Here is a 14,012-nt window from a genome sequence, read left to right as displayed (position 1 = left end):
GCAGAGCTCAGCAGGCCAGAAACAGGGACATGGTAAGGGCACCAGCATTCATGGCCACGTCAGGCTTCGGGACCTGAGTCACCTGCATTTGTACCTTCCCCGCTTTGTCTTCAGGTATTTCTCTATGATTATCACATACCGTTATTTTCCATGTTTAAAGTAACATCCAGGAAAAAAAATAAAATACGAGACTTAACTCAGAGCACAAAGCTGTGACTTCTAGCCGTGCTGCCGCCAGGTCCCTTGGGATGGCACGTAGCCACAGCTCTCCCTCTGACACACGCTGCCCTCCCAGCTACCTGCCCCTGCCAGGCGCAGCCCGTACCTGGCTGCGTGCTCCCTGACAGGTGAGGCTTGGGCTCCGTCCCCGCAGGGCGCCCCGACGGCTGCCCCAGCCCCGGCCCCCCCGAGGCCTCCTCCCTCACGCCTCGCTGCATTCCCGGCTCCCGCACGGGCCTGGGAGAGGCCCCCACCGCTTCGTCCTTAACGGGCCCGGCGGTGCCGGGGGATTATTTCGGCCCCGGCCCCGGGGGGGCCCGGCAGACGCTCCTTATACGGCCCGGCCTCGCTCACCTGGGCCGCGGCCAGGAGCGCCTTCTTTGGGCAGCGCCGGGCCGGGGCCGCGCCGGGCCCGACACCCAAATATGGCGACGGCCGGGGCCGCATTCCTGGGGGTCGGGCGCAGCTCCCGCCCGCCTCGATAAAAGGCTCCGGGGCCGGCGGCGGCCCACGAGCTACCCGGAGGAGCGGGAGGCGTCTCTGCCAGCGGCCCGACGCGCAGTCAGCACAGGTAGGTGAGCGCCGTGCCGTGCCGTGCCGTGCCGCCCGGCGTCCCTCCGCGGGGCCGTCGTGTGGGCCCTCCGTGGGCCCCGCCGTCACCCTGAGCCTCACGGCCCCGTGCCCCGCAGACAGCCAGCAACATGTGTGACGAGGACGAGACCACCGCGCTCGTGTGCGACAACGGCTCCGGCCTGGTGAAGGCTGGCTTCGCCGGGGATGATGCCCCCAGGGCCGTGTTCCCCTCCATCGTGGGCCGGCCTCGCCACCAGGTACGATGTCGGCCCCCTTGGGGCTTCCTGTGGGGTCCCTCGGCCCCGTCTGTGGAGTGGGGACGCGCTGCTGCCCGTGGAGAGGTCACTGAGCCCCCGTTTTCCTCTCCTGCAGGGTGTCATGGTGGGTATGGGTCAGAAGGACTCCTATGTAGGAGATGAAGCCCAGAGCAAGAGAGGTATCCTCACCCTGAAGTACCCCATTGAACATGGCATCATCACAAACTGGGACGACATGGAGAAGATCTGGCACCATACCTTCTACAATGAGCTGCGTGTGGCCCCTGAGGAGCACCCCACCCTGCTCACTGAGGCCCCTCTTAATCCCAAAGCCAACCGTGAAAAGATGACCCAAATCATGTTTGAGACCTTCAACGTGCCCGCCATGTACGTGGCCATCCAGGCTGTGCTGTCCCTGTATGCCTCTGGCCGTACCACCGGTGAGTGCGGACGACCCAGTGGCCCCTCTTCCCCAAGGACACCTAGGACCAGTCCTCTGCAGTCACCAACTGCTCTGCCCCAGCGCAGGTCTGTTCGTGGGCTGCTCCTCAGATGGCTGCTCTTTGTTTTCACAGGTATTGTGCTAGACTCCGGCGACGGTGTGACACACAACGTCCCCATCTATGAAGGGTATGCCCTGCCCCATGCCATCATGCGCTTGGATCTGGCCGGCCGCGACCTCACTGACTACCTGATGAAGATCCTGACTGAGCGTGGCTATTCCTTTGTCACCACAGGTAAGCACAATTCCTTCCTCCAAAATGTCTCCCCACATTCCCAGCTCTCGCAGATCAAGGGGTGCTGCAGGCTCTTGCCCTGCTGCAAGCCCTGGGAGTGCTCCCTGTTGGGCATTTGCTTGTGGCTTGCGGTCTGGAGACCCAGCAGACCTATGGAGGAGTTGCGTGTCTTTCCTGTTCTTTCCCCTCCTTGCAATCACTGACGCCTTTGCTCCCTCTGACAGCTGAACGTGAGATTGTCCGTGACATCAAGGAGAAGCTGTGCTATGTGGCTCTGGACTTTGAGAACGAGATGGCCACCGCTGCCTCCTCCTCCTCCCTTGAGAAGAGCTATGAGCTGCCTGATGGGCAGGTTATCACCATCGGCAATGAGCGTTTCCGCTGCCCAGAAACTCTCTTCCAGCCTTCCTTCATTGGTGCGTGCCTCCCTTCTCTCTCTCCTCCCCTGCCTGTTCTCTGCTCTCTCCTGGTGCAGAGCTCCTGCTTAGCACTTAGCTCATGCCTGCTCTTCTCCTGCCCCCAGGTATGGAGTCCGCAGGGATCCATGAGACAACCTACAACAGCATCATGAAGTGCGACATTGACATCAGGAAGGACCTGTACGCCAACAACGTCATGTCTGGGGGTACCACCATGTACCCAGGTATTGCTGACCGCATGCAAAAGGAGATCACAGCCCTGGCCCCCAGCACAATGAAGATCAAGGTAAGGCTTGAGCATCGAGGACCTGCACGCAAGTCTCCAGGAGCAGCCTTCTCTGGTCCTCCTGTGAACAGCGCGTGGGGCAGCGCATACCCCGTGACACCTGCAGTGGCTGCAAGTGTGCTGATCTTGTCTCTCTTGGCCTTCCTAGATCATTGCCCCACCTGAGCGCAAGTACTCTGTCTGGATCGGTGGCTCCATCTTGGCCTCCCTGTCCACCTTCCAGCAGATGTGGATCACAAAGCAGGAGTACGATGAAGCCGGCCCATCCATTGTCCACCGTAAATGCTTCTAAACATGTTTACATGATCACTTTGCCAACCACACTCAGGATGACAACCTTGTAGGTTCCAGGCCGCTGAGGACCTGCACCAGCCATGCAACTTTCTATTTTGTAACAATTTCTGGTTACTGTTGCTGCAAAGCTCCATGTGACACAGTGTATGTAAAGTGTACATAAATTAATTTATTTTACCTCGTTTTGTTTGTTTTTAAAACCAATGCCCTGTGGAAGGAAACATAAAACTTCAAGAAGCATTAAATCATCAGTCATTCTGTCACACCCCTAACACAGTTGTTTCTGTCGTCATTTCGCTGGGCTCTTCTATCGCTCACTGACCTGGGAGCGGGTGCTGGGGCTGGGAGCAGGGGTTGGGGCTCTCCAGGGAGGGATGGCACAGGGAGGGTGACGAGATCCTGCTGAAGGGGTCTAGCCCTGCTGTGGGCTGCAGGAAGCTCACTGGTGCAGAGGGCAGCCTGGGATGCCCACGACACGGGAGCCCACTGCACTGTAATGTGTTCCTCCCATGCCCAGTAGGGAAAGGGTTACGAGTGTTGCTCATTCTCAGCTTGTGAAGGATTTTGTTGGGCTCAGCCTGCCAGAGCAGTAGCCAGGCATGCCTGCGCAGCTCCAAGCTGTGATGGACAGAGGCAAGGCCACAGCTGAGGCCAGGTGGCGGGCACAGGTTAAATTAAGAGCTTTCCACTCCGCTTATGGAAAGCCCTCCTGCACTCACCCTGTCCCTGGGGTTGGGGGCAGCCAGGGCCACTTCCTCACCCCACCTGACACGCAGGGCTCTGCCTGCACAGCCGGGACCTCCTGTGGCCACAGGCTCATGTGGATTCCCTGTGCCCTGGGAGCCCAAGGGGCTTTCCCTGCCTGCCCTTCTGGCCCCAAGGACGCTGTGGGAGCTGCCCTACCTATCTGCCTCCTCTTAGATGGCCCTGGCAGGAAGGCTGCACTTGATTTGGGGCTGTTGTTCCACATTACCACTGCAGTGGGGACAGCAGTGCTGGAAGAAAAGATGAATTTCAGTTCAACTTCTAATCCAGGGAAGTTATTGCTATGCTGCGATGGTGCTAAGGGTGTGTTCTTTCTCATTGTGATGATTTTGCCTGTAGAATCAGTAAGGCTGGAAAAGACCTCAGAACATTAAGTCCAACCGTCAGCCCACCCCTACCATACCCACTAACCACGTCACTCAGTGCCACATCCATGTGTTTCTTGAACACCTCCAGGGATGGTGACTCCACCAGTCACCAGCTGTGCTTCAGAGCAGGCAGGGTGACAGTCTCAATGCCAATTGCATCCTGCTAAAGAGCTAAACAGTGCACTTCAGCAATGGACTGATTTGTTGATTTGGTTGCTGAATCAATACTTTGAGATGCCACTAATTTTTAAGCATGCCAAACCTAAAATTTTTAGGGATTCATTTCAGGACAGAACACATTCTTAAACCTGAAACCAGCCTTTGATTTGGGCTTGGCATTTGCAAAAATTGCAGGAAAAAATTGTTTGGAAACAGATGAACTGAATTTTCACCGAAGGGAAAACTAACACACCAGTTTGAGCCTGGTCTTCATTGGATATTTCTTAAGAATTCCATCATCGTTCCTGCTCCTGGACCAGTGCTGCTGACAGGAAGCAGAGGATCATCAGGGCCAGCATCCTCAGCATCTAGAGATGTGTACTATGTGGGATGGTGACAGTTTAGAGTACTTTATTTCCCCAGGGCTTTCCCTCTCCTCCACGCAGGGCTTACTATCAGCCCTGAAAGTCCAACTTGCTGGACTTCTAGAACCATCTGCTCCTTGTGGGTTATCTATCCCATAGTGCCCACAGGGGCTGCAGCCAGGCACGACCTTTTCCCAGCCATGCTCTGAAGCCAGCACTGGAGGCTGGGAGGCAGCTCTGGCCCTGGAGTGCTGCAGTCAGCCAGGGAACAAGCCTATGCTGTAACCCCACCTCACAGGGCTGCATATATATAGATTCCTGGAAACACCTTTCTTCCTTAGCTTATCTCCCCAGCCCATTTTACCCTTTCAGCCCTGCCTGTTCTCTGCTCACTCTCTCTCGGCTTCCAGCAGCTTCTCCCCACTCCAGGGAAAACAAGATTATGGAGCTCAGAGAAGAGTATGATGGCTTTATAGAAGAGCTCTCATGCTCAGGAGTGAGCAGACTAAAGCCAGTGGCATCATGTGCCCATGCAGCCCAGAAAGCCAGCTGTATCCTGGGCTGCATCAAAAGAAGCATGGCCAGCAGGACGATGGAAGGGATCTTGCCCCTCTACTCCGCACTGGTGAGACCTCACCTGAAGTACTGCATCCAGATGTGGAGTTCTCAGTACAGGAGAGATGTGGATTTGTTAGAGCACACCCAGAGGGGGACCACAAAAATGATTCAAGGGATGGAACATCTCTCCTACGAGGACAGACTGAGAGAGCTGGGGCAGTTCAGCCTGGAGAAGGCTCCAGGGAGACTTGGTAGCAGCTTTTCAGTATCTAAAGAGGGGCTGTAGGAAAGAAGGGCACAGACTCTTTAGCAGGGTCTGTTGTGATAAGACAAGGGAAAAAGGTTTCAAACTAAAAGAGGGGAGATTTAGATTGGATGTAAGGAAGAAGTTTTTTTTACAATAAGGGTTGTGAGGCTCTGGAACAAGTTGCCCAGAGAAGTGGTGGATCCCCTGTCCCTGTAGACACTCAAGGTCAGGCTGGATGGGGCTCTGAGCAACCTGACCTAGCTGTAGATGTCCCTGTTCATTGCAGGGGAGTTGGACTAGCTGATCTTTAAGATCCCTTCCAACTCAAACGATTCTATGATCTATGATTCTATGATTCCATGTTTGTTCCTGAGTGCCTAGTCCTGCTAATGGACTAATGGAGATGCAGCCCCATCTGCCTTGATTTCAGTGCAGTGTGGCAGATCTCTTTCCTGAGGACTAGTGGTTGGCAACCTTGCACACAGCAGGTGGGTTGAAACTAGATGATCATTAGGGTCCTTTTCAACCCAGGCCATTCTATGATTCTATGATTCTATGATTCTATGATTCTGTGATTCTATGATTCTATGATTCTATGATTCTATGATTCTATGATTCTATGATTCTATGATTCTATGATTCTATGACTGAGCTGTATTTGCAGAGGTGGCCGTGCCTGCTTGGCCCTTTGAGTGAGTGAGCTTTTGGTTATGTTGCTCAAAGCAGAACCCTCTGAGTTCTAGTCCAGGTAAATGTGTGTTAAGGGATGCAGCTCTGTCCTTCCCCAGGGGAAGGAGGCTGTAGGAGCTGGTGACCCTTCATTCGACTCCTCCTGAACCACTGGCCCAGACACAGAGTTCACTTAATCTCTGTGAGCGCAAAATATGACCAGTTTGAATTTCTGGTGCTTAGCTTAGGGAGCCCATGTCCTACTGGCTAGGAGAGCACTGGAAAAGAGACACCAGAAATTTACATCTGATTCAGATGGGATTGGTGCAGTCAGTGCTTTCCCTGAAGGAGCCGGGATTCCCCTGGGCTGCTGCCAGCCCATGAGGCGAGCAGGTGCCACTGGGCTGCTTGCCCACAGCACCCTTCAGGCAGGGTTTTCCAAGGGTTTGCTGTGCTGCCACGGGGCCTGGGGCAGCTGCTGGGTAGAGGAAGGGCTGGTGACCACCAGCACTGCCCCAGGTGATGCACCATATTTCTGTGACAACAGGACAGAAAGGTGTTGGCTTTATCTCCCTTTTACCCTTTCCCATCCCGAGCCCATCATGGTTGTCCTCTGTGACTGTGAACAAGTCAACACTCCCTGCACTCTGCTTGTTACCAGCAAAACAGCTTTTCTGTTTTCTGTCTCAAAGGAAGATAAAAAGAACTGCTAATGTTCATGGAAGATTCTGAGATGTTGTCATGAAGGTGTTTGGGGAACGGGAAATACTTGCCATCCTAAATTTAGCCCTGAAAGTCATGCAGTCCAGTTTCCTGGCACAAATACCAGGGAAAGTCTAGAAATCGGAATGTCTTCCAAGCACGGCCACAACCCTGGGGCTGCCATGGCCACCAGCTGGGCTGGGACATTCCCATACTGGCTGTGCCAGTATGTGTGTGGGGTCTCCTCCTTAGAGATCTCCAAAAGCTGCCTGGATGTGGCCCCAGGCGCCCTGCACTGGTGACCCCGCTTGAGCAGAGGGTGGAGCAGATGGACCCAGAGGTTCCCTCCAGCCTCAGCCACGCTGTGACCCTGTGATAGCTCCTGTAAATCTTGGCCAGGGCCCAGCAACCAGGTGCAGCTCTGTCCAGATTGGTGATGGTTGGTTCTTCATAGGCTACAGCATGCCTGGGCAAAGGCTGAAACAGAACTGTGAGCAGCCCAATGGGGTACACCAACTGGGTGCGCATCACAGGTTAAAAACAAGAGGGGCAGGATGATGCAAGGGGAGAGCAAAGAATAACATGGAAAACACTGCAGGGTCAGCACACGGCAGGGACTGGGAGATAGAGGGAATGGGGTCTGGGGTGATCTGCAGCAATTTACTGATGTGCTCCCAGGTTCATATTGATAGAGGCTCCTAGAGGCCCGTATTGATGTTGCACTTAGTATTAATTGTTGCCATTTGTATAGGTGAGGTTTGGCTGGTCACAGCTTGTGGCAATTTCAGCCCATTTATGGAGTCTCAGACAGGAAGCGCATGAGACAAGCCCTGGGTTTATTTCCCTGCAGATGCACTGAGTCCTGTGAGTGGTCCTCACTGAAGCCACCAGAGGACAACAGATCTGGTTAGTGTCCAAGTGTTTGCACGGTTGGGGACTGCACAAAGCCACAGGAATAAAAACAATATTAACATCTAAGGAGGAAATGGCTTCTGACATAATCACAGGGGCTGCCGCATCCTCCAGTGGCAGTGGCTGTGCTGATGGCACGCAGGCAGGCTGCAGCCTGAGAGCTCTGCCCTCTGCAATCCTGGGTTGTGTGTGACCAGCGGGACAGTGAGCGGCCTCCCAGCACTTTTGGAGAAATCACCATCATCGATGTGCTGACCGCATATGGGCACGGTGTTTTTATACGGTGAGTGTAACCGTGAGCAGGCATTGGTATTGCTAAATGAATATTTAAAGCAAATGTCTGATAAGTTCCTCACAGGCAGTTTGACTTGTGAGTCACGTTGCAGAGTCCCCAGCCTTGCCCCTCTCTATTTATAAGTTCATGCCTTGCTATATCTGACTTGCTAAATAAGCCTTCCAAACTGCAGCAGGGATTCTGGGGGCGTATTACAGGACGTGGGGAATGATTTAGAGGAGAGAGGGGAGCTGGGGAAGGCACAGCAAATCTCGGTGTGCTCGCTGCCCTCTGAAGAGCGGAGCTCCGTGCCCTCGGTCTGACCCACACAACTCTGATCTGTGGGCACTGGATGGGGGAAGCAGAGCAGAGCTTGTGGCTGTGTTTAGGACAGGCAGGCGAGAACTGCAGCGAGGTTACTCCAGGGAATACCCAAATCAGCACCCTCTGGAGGGCAATGTTCTTTCTGGTTTTACATTCTGCCAGTGGGACCTCCAGCATTAGAGCGCTGCGGGCGTCAGAGTGGCATTCTCCCAGAAGGAAGGACGGACCTCCACATATACTTTTAAGGGCTTCACCCAAAGGCAGCTCACTCCCAGGTCCTGCCTAGGTTTTGGGAATGCTGCACTCCTTATTGTGGCAGACACTTTCTTCCCAGTTTCTCTGATTCTATTTTACACAGCACAGGGAGGGATGGCATTGGCTCTAGAAGGGAAAGTGAGGTGCCATATGATGAAGCGGCCACAGTCTTAAAATGTAGCCAGTGTAACCAACTTAAAGATATGGAGTTGAAAGGAAAAATGACTGACGGGATGAAAAATGATGGGGAAAAATTGATTTTCCAGAAAGATTTTTTAATTAAAAAGCCAAAATAAATTAAGTACTTGAGATGGCACATCTATGTCTATTGAGATTTATTTATTTTTTAGATCAACTTTTATAGATAAAGATACAAAGGTTTTATGGTAGTCCTCCCACAGCAGATTTCCAGACCATTGCTTGTTGTTTGGCTCTGTCCACAGTACATTTATTTAAATAGTGTCACACTTTTCTTGGCAGGAACTCCTGGTAAGAATATAGGAGAATATATCTTCTTCAGGAGGGAGAGCTTAGCAGCATGTTGAAGGAACAAGGGATTGTTCTCTGTAGCGCTGGCCAGATGCCTATTGTAGTTTCTCCACCAGAAACCAAGAACACATTTCCAGCCCACCGGGACACAGAAGGAGGATCCTGACCCATTCTGCCTGCCTCCCCTCCCTAGGTAAAGGGCAAAACAGGGCAGAGAGATTCAAGGAGCTCTTTCAGAGTGGTTTGGATGACTGCATGATTGCCTTTAACCCTGATGGACATCTTTCAGTGCTGGCCTTCTGCTCTGCAGAAGAACCAGAAAACAAGAGATCTTCAGAGTATCACCTGGAGCCGAGAGCTTTTTGGTGAACGTTCAGTGCTGATGGACTTCACAGGAAGGACTTTACAGCTGAGCAAGGCAAGGCATGGAGCGTTCATCCAGCTTCGTCCACAGAGCTCCTTCTGGGAGCAGGGGATCCTGCATGTGGAGCACAGTCTGCACAGGGTTTGGTGTGCTGGCAGCCCGGGCTGGACGCAAACCAGCAAGCTCGGGAGATGAAAGTTAGCCTGAGAGCACTCTGCAGAGCCAACAGGTTGCCTGTGCCGAGGAGATAATCCATTATAAACAATAAACAGAGATGTCAGCACTCTCTAAGGAGGCACTCGCAACTGGTGTGCGTTTTTTTTTCAAGGACGCCCATTTGTCAGATCTGTTCTGGAGATAATCTGCAGTGCTCCAACAGGTGTTTTCTTAAAACGTGGGCTTTTTTCATTGGGCACATGATTGTGCTCAGTCCCTTTCCTCTGAAAAACACAGTCCTAGCACTGATCCAGGTGATCTCTGCTTTGAAATGTCCTTTTTTTTAAGGATGCTGTCTGAGAGCAGCCGCCCTTTTTGTGACCATCCTTGGAAGGAGGCTACTGTGCCTTTTAGGATGGAGAGCACTGGAGAGGACCAACAGGTGTGCAGAGATAAACACTGAGGCTGGAGAGACCTGGGAAACTCTCTGTAATATTTGGTTTTTTTCTGTATTGAAAACAAGCACTTTGTCTTGCTGAGCAGCAGCTTCCTCCCATGAAGCCTTTAGGACCCAATGGGAAATCTCCAACCAAACGCTGAGCCCCACGTTGGCTGCTGGTGGCTCCATCCCATCCTACCCTGCTGGCACAGCTTGGAGCTGGAGAGCTGGGCCACGCTCGGCCAAAGCTGTAAAGCTGGTGTGCGGTTGGCAGTGCTTAGCGCGTGTGTGCATTCAGGCTGCTGGCTGGGATTGCTAGGAAGCCAAAGGAAGAGGCAGCCTAAGACTTTAATCCCCCTCCTATCTGGAGGCTAAGTTAACCCCAGCTGCACTGACATTTTCCAGCCTGAAGCCAAGTGGCCGATTACGTGCTTCTTGCTATTGGCAGAAACCTGCACAGATGGGACTTGCACATCTGCAAGCTCCAGGGGGTTAAAAATAAACCCCACCCCGCCGGTGGCTGTTTCATGTCCATTTAGAGGTGTGCCATCCTTTTCATGCATTTCCATTCTAATACTCTGTGAGACCTGAGAAAATACCTCGGTGGGGGTGACGTTTGGTTCAAGGCACTTTTTTTTTTTTTTTTTTTTTAACTACTGCTATCTGGGCTAGCTCCCCTCTGCAGAATTATTTCACCAGAAGTGCATTTGCCATCTATGTGCCTTGTTCTAAACTGGGAGCTACAGCATGTTTGCCAGCACGTTTATGGCTCTCTCCGCCACTGCCTGTGCAGTCAGCAGCAAATGACTGGGTGTTTCTCAGCAAGGCAGGGTCTTGGACCCTGGAATGGGTAAAACATTTTCCCTTCTTCATCTTTTTTTCTTTTCATGCCCCAGTGCAGGGAAGCTTTGTTCAGAAGAGCACCATTGCTCCTGCCACTTATTTGTGTCATCCCTGTAGGGTGGTGGCACTCCTTTTGGTGTGGGTGTCCCAGCAGGTCCCTGACTCAGGCATTATGCTGAGCACCTGAGGTGTCCCCAGGAGTGTGTTCTTTGCAGGAGGAGCCATGCATGTGCCCTAGAGAGCAGATGGGCCCAGACCCATAGCTTCTTGGGCCGTTTGAGATGCAGGTGGGATAAGGGGATGATGTTAACATGTGGATGGCACTTGGGTGAAGGCAGAAGAAGGAAAAGACAGGTAAAGCCTTTGTGGGTCCTGCCATGGAGGGGAGCAGCTGGGCTTGCTGGAGGAAGGGGTTGGTGTGTTTGCACTGCTCTATGTTTTGGGGAGGGGGACATGTGAGAGAAGGGAAGGAACAGGTGAGTCAGTGGGTATGGAAAATGAGAAGAGGGATGAATTCACAGAGTCCCTTCCCAGTCACAGGGAGGGGGAAGGCACCTTGCCTGAATGCTCACTTTGGAGACACAGAGGCTTTGTGAAGCACTTCTTTTCCTCTGAGTGGAAGGAAAGGAGGAAGACAGGAATTGGAAGCAGAACAAAGCTGGGAGATGTAAAAGAGTGAAGTTTGAGCAAAGCAGCGGTGTGAGCAGGGCATGGCTATGCTCCTGGTGCAGCTGTACCGGAGCATGCCTTGCTACTGCTGCAGCTGGAGCAGGGCAGGTTGCTCAGGGCAGGGGCTGGGTGTCAGCAGGTAACCTCCAACAGCAACGCTGCATGAAGATGGGCTCTCTCCGCCAGTGTCCATCACATCCCGGTCACTGTCGGTTGTGCCCAGCCACTGCACGCTGCCTGAAACCCAAGAGATCCTGGACAGCCTCCAGGAGGCAGGCACAATTCCCATATTGAGCCAGCCTTGCTCTTTCCCTGCTAGCACCCAGCATGGTTTGCCTCCGTGGGGGCTTTTATACGGGGCTGCATTCCTGCTGCAGGAGCCCCCAGCCAGTCAGCGCAGTTGAGGCCATATTAGGGACGTTGCTCACCAAACCATGGCCACATGCCCCCTGCGCCTCCCCAGCAGGGCTCCCTGTGGGGAGGAGGAAGGAGGGCAGGTGGGAAGTCTCTCCTGCTCGCCCTGCCTCTCTCCTGGCTGGGTGTAGGCCTGGGTTGTGTCAGGCTGAGTGGGCAGACTGCAGAAGTGCTGCTGGGGCCGGCATCTTGACCATCACTCTGCTTCTGGCTCTAAGATCTATTCCTTGCAGGGACCTCCTTGACCTGGCAGCAACGATGTACAGCATTGTAGCACTCGAGGAGCACGAGACAAGAAGAAGTGGGGAAAAACAGCTGATACCAGTAAAAAAGAGAAGATATGGGCAAGTCCATTGATCCTTCTCTAGAACCTGCTGCTACAGAGCATGGAGGAAGGCAGGGCTGCAGGGCCTGGTGCCAGCTCTGCCATCAGCCCTTGCGGAGCTCCTGGCTCACCTGGCCTGCCACCTGCAGGAAGACAGTGATGGGGACTAGAGGCAGAACTAAGACTCTCCAGGGAAAAGGACTGTAAAAGGGAAAAGCATGTCTAGAATTTGTGTTCTGGTTCAAACGGTGTTTTTACTTGGATTTTTTAAGGAAAGAAAACAACAGCAAAATATGTGAGGGAGGAAATTTTTATACTCATAAATACTGTAGTTCTTCATTCAGGCGTCTGTGGAGCTGCAGCTACTCGATAACTGGCTACTCTCAGCCTGTGTATGTAGATCTCTGCCATGAGGCACTGAAGCCAAAACTCATCAGCATTAAAGAAATAAATGTTTACATAGCTAAGCTGAGCACATCCAGAGCTGCTGTGCTGAGGAGCTGGAGCAATCCCTGTGCGTGTGCATGGAGCCGTGCTAGGAGGCTCTCACAGGAGCTGTCTTTCACCCCCATCACCAGGCTCAGTGTCCTCCCCCAGAGCCACAAATGTGCCCCAGGTCTGGGTAGGGGTGTTGGCTGGCCTGGGGCACGGTGGACCCTGCTGCTTGGCCTTAGAGGCCCTGTCCCACTAGGCCTTAGGGCTGGCTGTGGTGGGCCATGAGGAACGTGAGCGGGTAAGGCATGGCCGTTGGCACTGATAGTGCTGGGCATCTCCACAGGGTTCTGTAACAGACATTGTTACACAAATTGTCCCTCATTAGTTCCCAGGTGTGCCTGCTGCCAATATGCCCATCACTGGGGGTTGTGTTGCAAGGGATCCAGGACGAACTGGAGTGCTTGGACAGCTGGGCGCTTATTTTCATTACAGTGAGGGAAAATGGCCCTAAAGAAGCCTGGTACCGTGAAGGTGAGGGCAGTTAACAGCAGTCCAGTGCCGTTTGCAAAGTGCTGACATCCTGTGGCCTGCTCTGAGAGAAAATGCTGGAGGTGGAGCTGGCAGCGTGCTGGCCTGGTGTTGTGGTTCTGGTGTCCCTGTGTGAAGGCTGAAGCATGAGTCAATGGCTGTGAGGGGATCTGTGGGCATCCAGGTGCCCGTGTTCCCCACATACGGCCACGTCCGCCTCAGCAGAGGGCAGTTTCCCTGAGGAGAGGCCACGCACAGCCACGCTCTGAGCTGGGAGCACCAGCAGCCCGCTCGCAATCCCAGCTGCCCAGCCAGCACTTTGCAGGGTGGCTCAGAACGCCACTTAGTCCACAATTACAGCTTGTAGACAGAAGGCAGATGCTGCAAACCCAGACCTGTCATCTGCCATAAATGTCATCTGCCCATCCATCCCTGGTTAATTGGGAGCGATCTATGCTCCTCCTTGGCCCAGGCGGCCACATCAGCCCCGCAGCAGAGCGAGGGCACGGCTGGGCGGCGGCAGTGGGTGGCAGAGGCACAGCGGGCGGCCACTGGAGCCCAGGGGGTAACGGGCATGGGTTAAATGGAAAGCCGTGTGGTTTGGTCGTGCCGGGGCTGCACGGATAGATCGACGAGAGCACTTTGTATCTCGGCTGTCTCTGCCGGCTCATCTGCGCTATTCGGGCAGGCCGGCCTTCACCGTAGCAAGGCGAGGGGAAAACGACGCTCGTCTGCTGGCTAAAAACAGAAGGGCCTCCCGCCGCGCTCCCGAAAGCCGTCAGCGCCCCCCTGCGTCGGAGCAGGGCGCTGTTCAGTTTCACCGCACGGCCCTGTGCTCACCCCGCCGCTGGGTGGCGCTGTCGCCTCCCTCCGCGCGAGGCGACGCGAGGCGGCCCGAGGTCGGGGGGGTGGCGGCGTCGCGCCGCGATTGGCGAGCGCGGGAGGGGCGGGGCCGGACGCCGCTGTT

The 14,012-nt window shown here is 54.0% G+C and overlaps 1 protein-coding gene across 1 annotated transcript; it reads left to right on the top strand.

Annotated features, from left to right (window-relative positions):
• ACTA1 (actin, alpha 1, skeletal muscle) lies at positions 421–3,057 on the top strand. Its single transcript, XM_021392635.1, has 7 exons — positions 421–790; positions 909–1,049; positions 1,165–1,489; positions 1,625–1,786; positions 2,011–2,202; positions 2,310–2,491; positions 2,640–3,057. Exons 2-7 carry the CDS (start codon positions 921–923, stop codon positions 2,781–2,783), a joined length of 1,134 nt encoding a protein of 377 aa, XP_021248310.1. The 5' UTR covers positions 421–790; positions 909–920; the 3' UTR covers positions 2,784–3,057.

This window comes from Numida meleagris, chromosome 3 (genome assembly GCF_002078875.1).
Source record: "Numida meleagris isolate 19003 breed g44 Domestic line chromosome 3, NumMel1.0, whole genome shotgun sequence".
NCBI classification, from domain to species: domain Eukaryota; kingdom Metazoa; phylum Chordata; class Aves; order Galliformes; family Numididae; genus Numida; species Numida meleagris.
The sequence above is the reverse complement of the archived record's forward strand: the minus strand, read 5'-3'. Positions and strand labels throughout refer to the sequence as shown.

What these genes read in the sequence shown, in the direction of transcription:
- ACTA1 (XM_021392635.1), top strand. Translation starts at nt 921, where the DNA reads ATGTGTGACGAGGACGAGACCACCGCGCTCGTGTGCGACAACGGCTCC. An exon ending in CTTCCAGCCTTCCTTCATTG is followed by an intron (nt 2,203 to 2,309) that starts GTGCGTGCCTCC and finishes TCCTGCCCCCAG; the next exon opens with GTATGGAGTCCGCAGGGATC. An exon ending in CCAGCACAATGAAGATCAAG is followed by an intron (nt 2,492 to 2,639) that starts GTAAGGCTTGAG and finishes TGGCCTTCCTAG; the next exon opens with ATCATTGCCCCACCTGAGCG.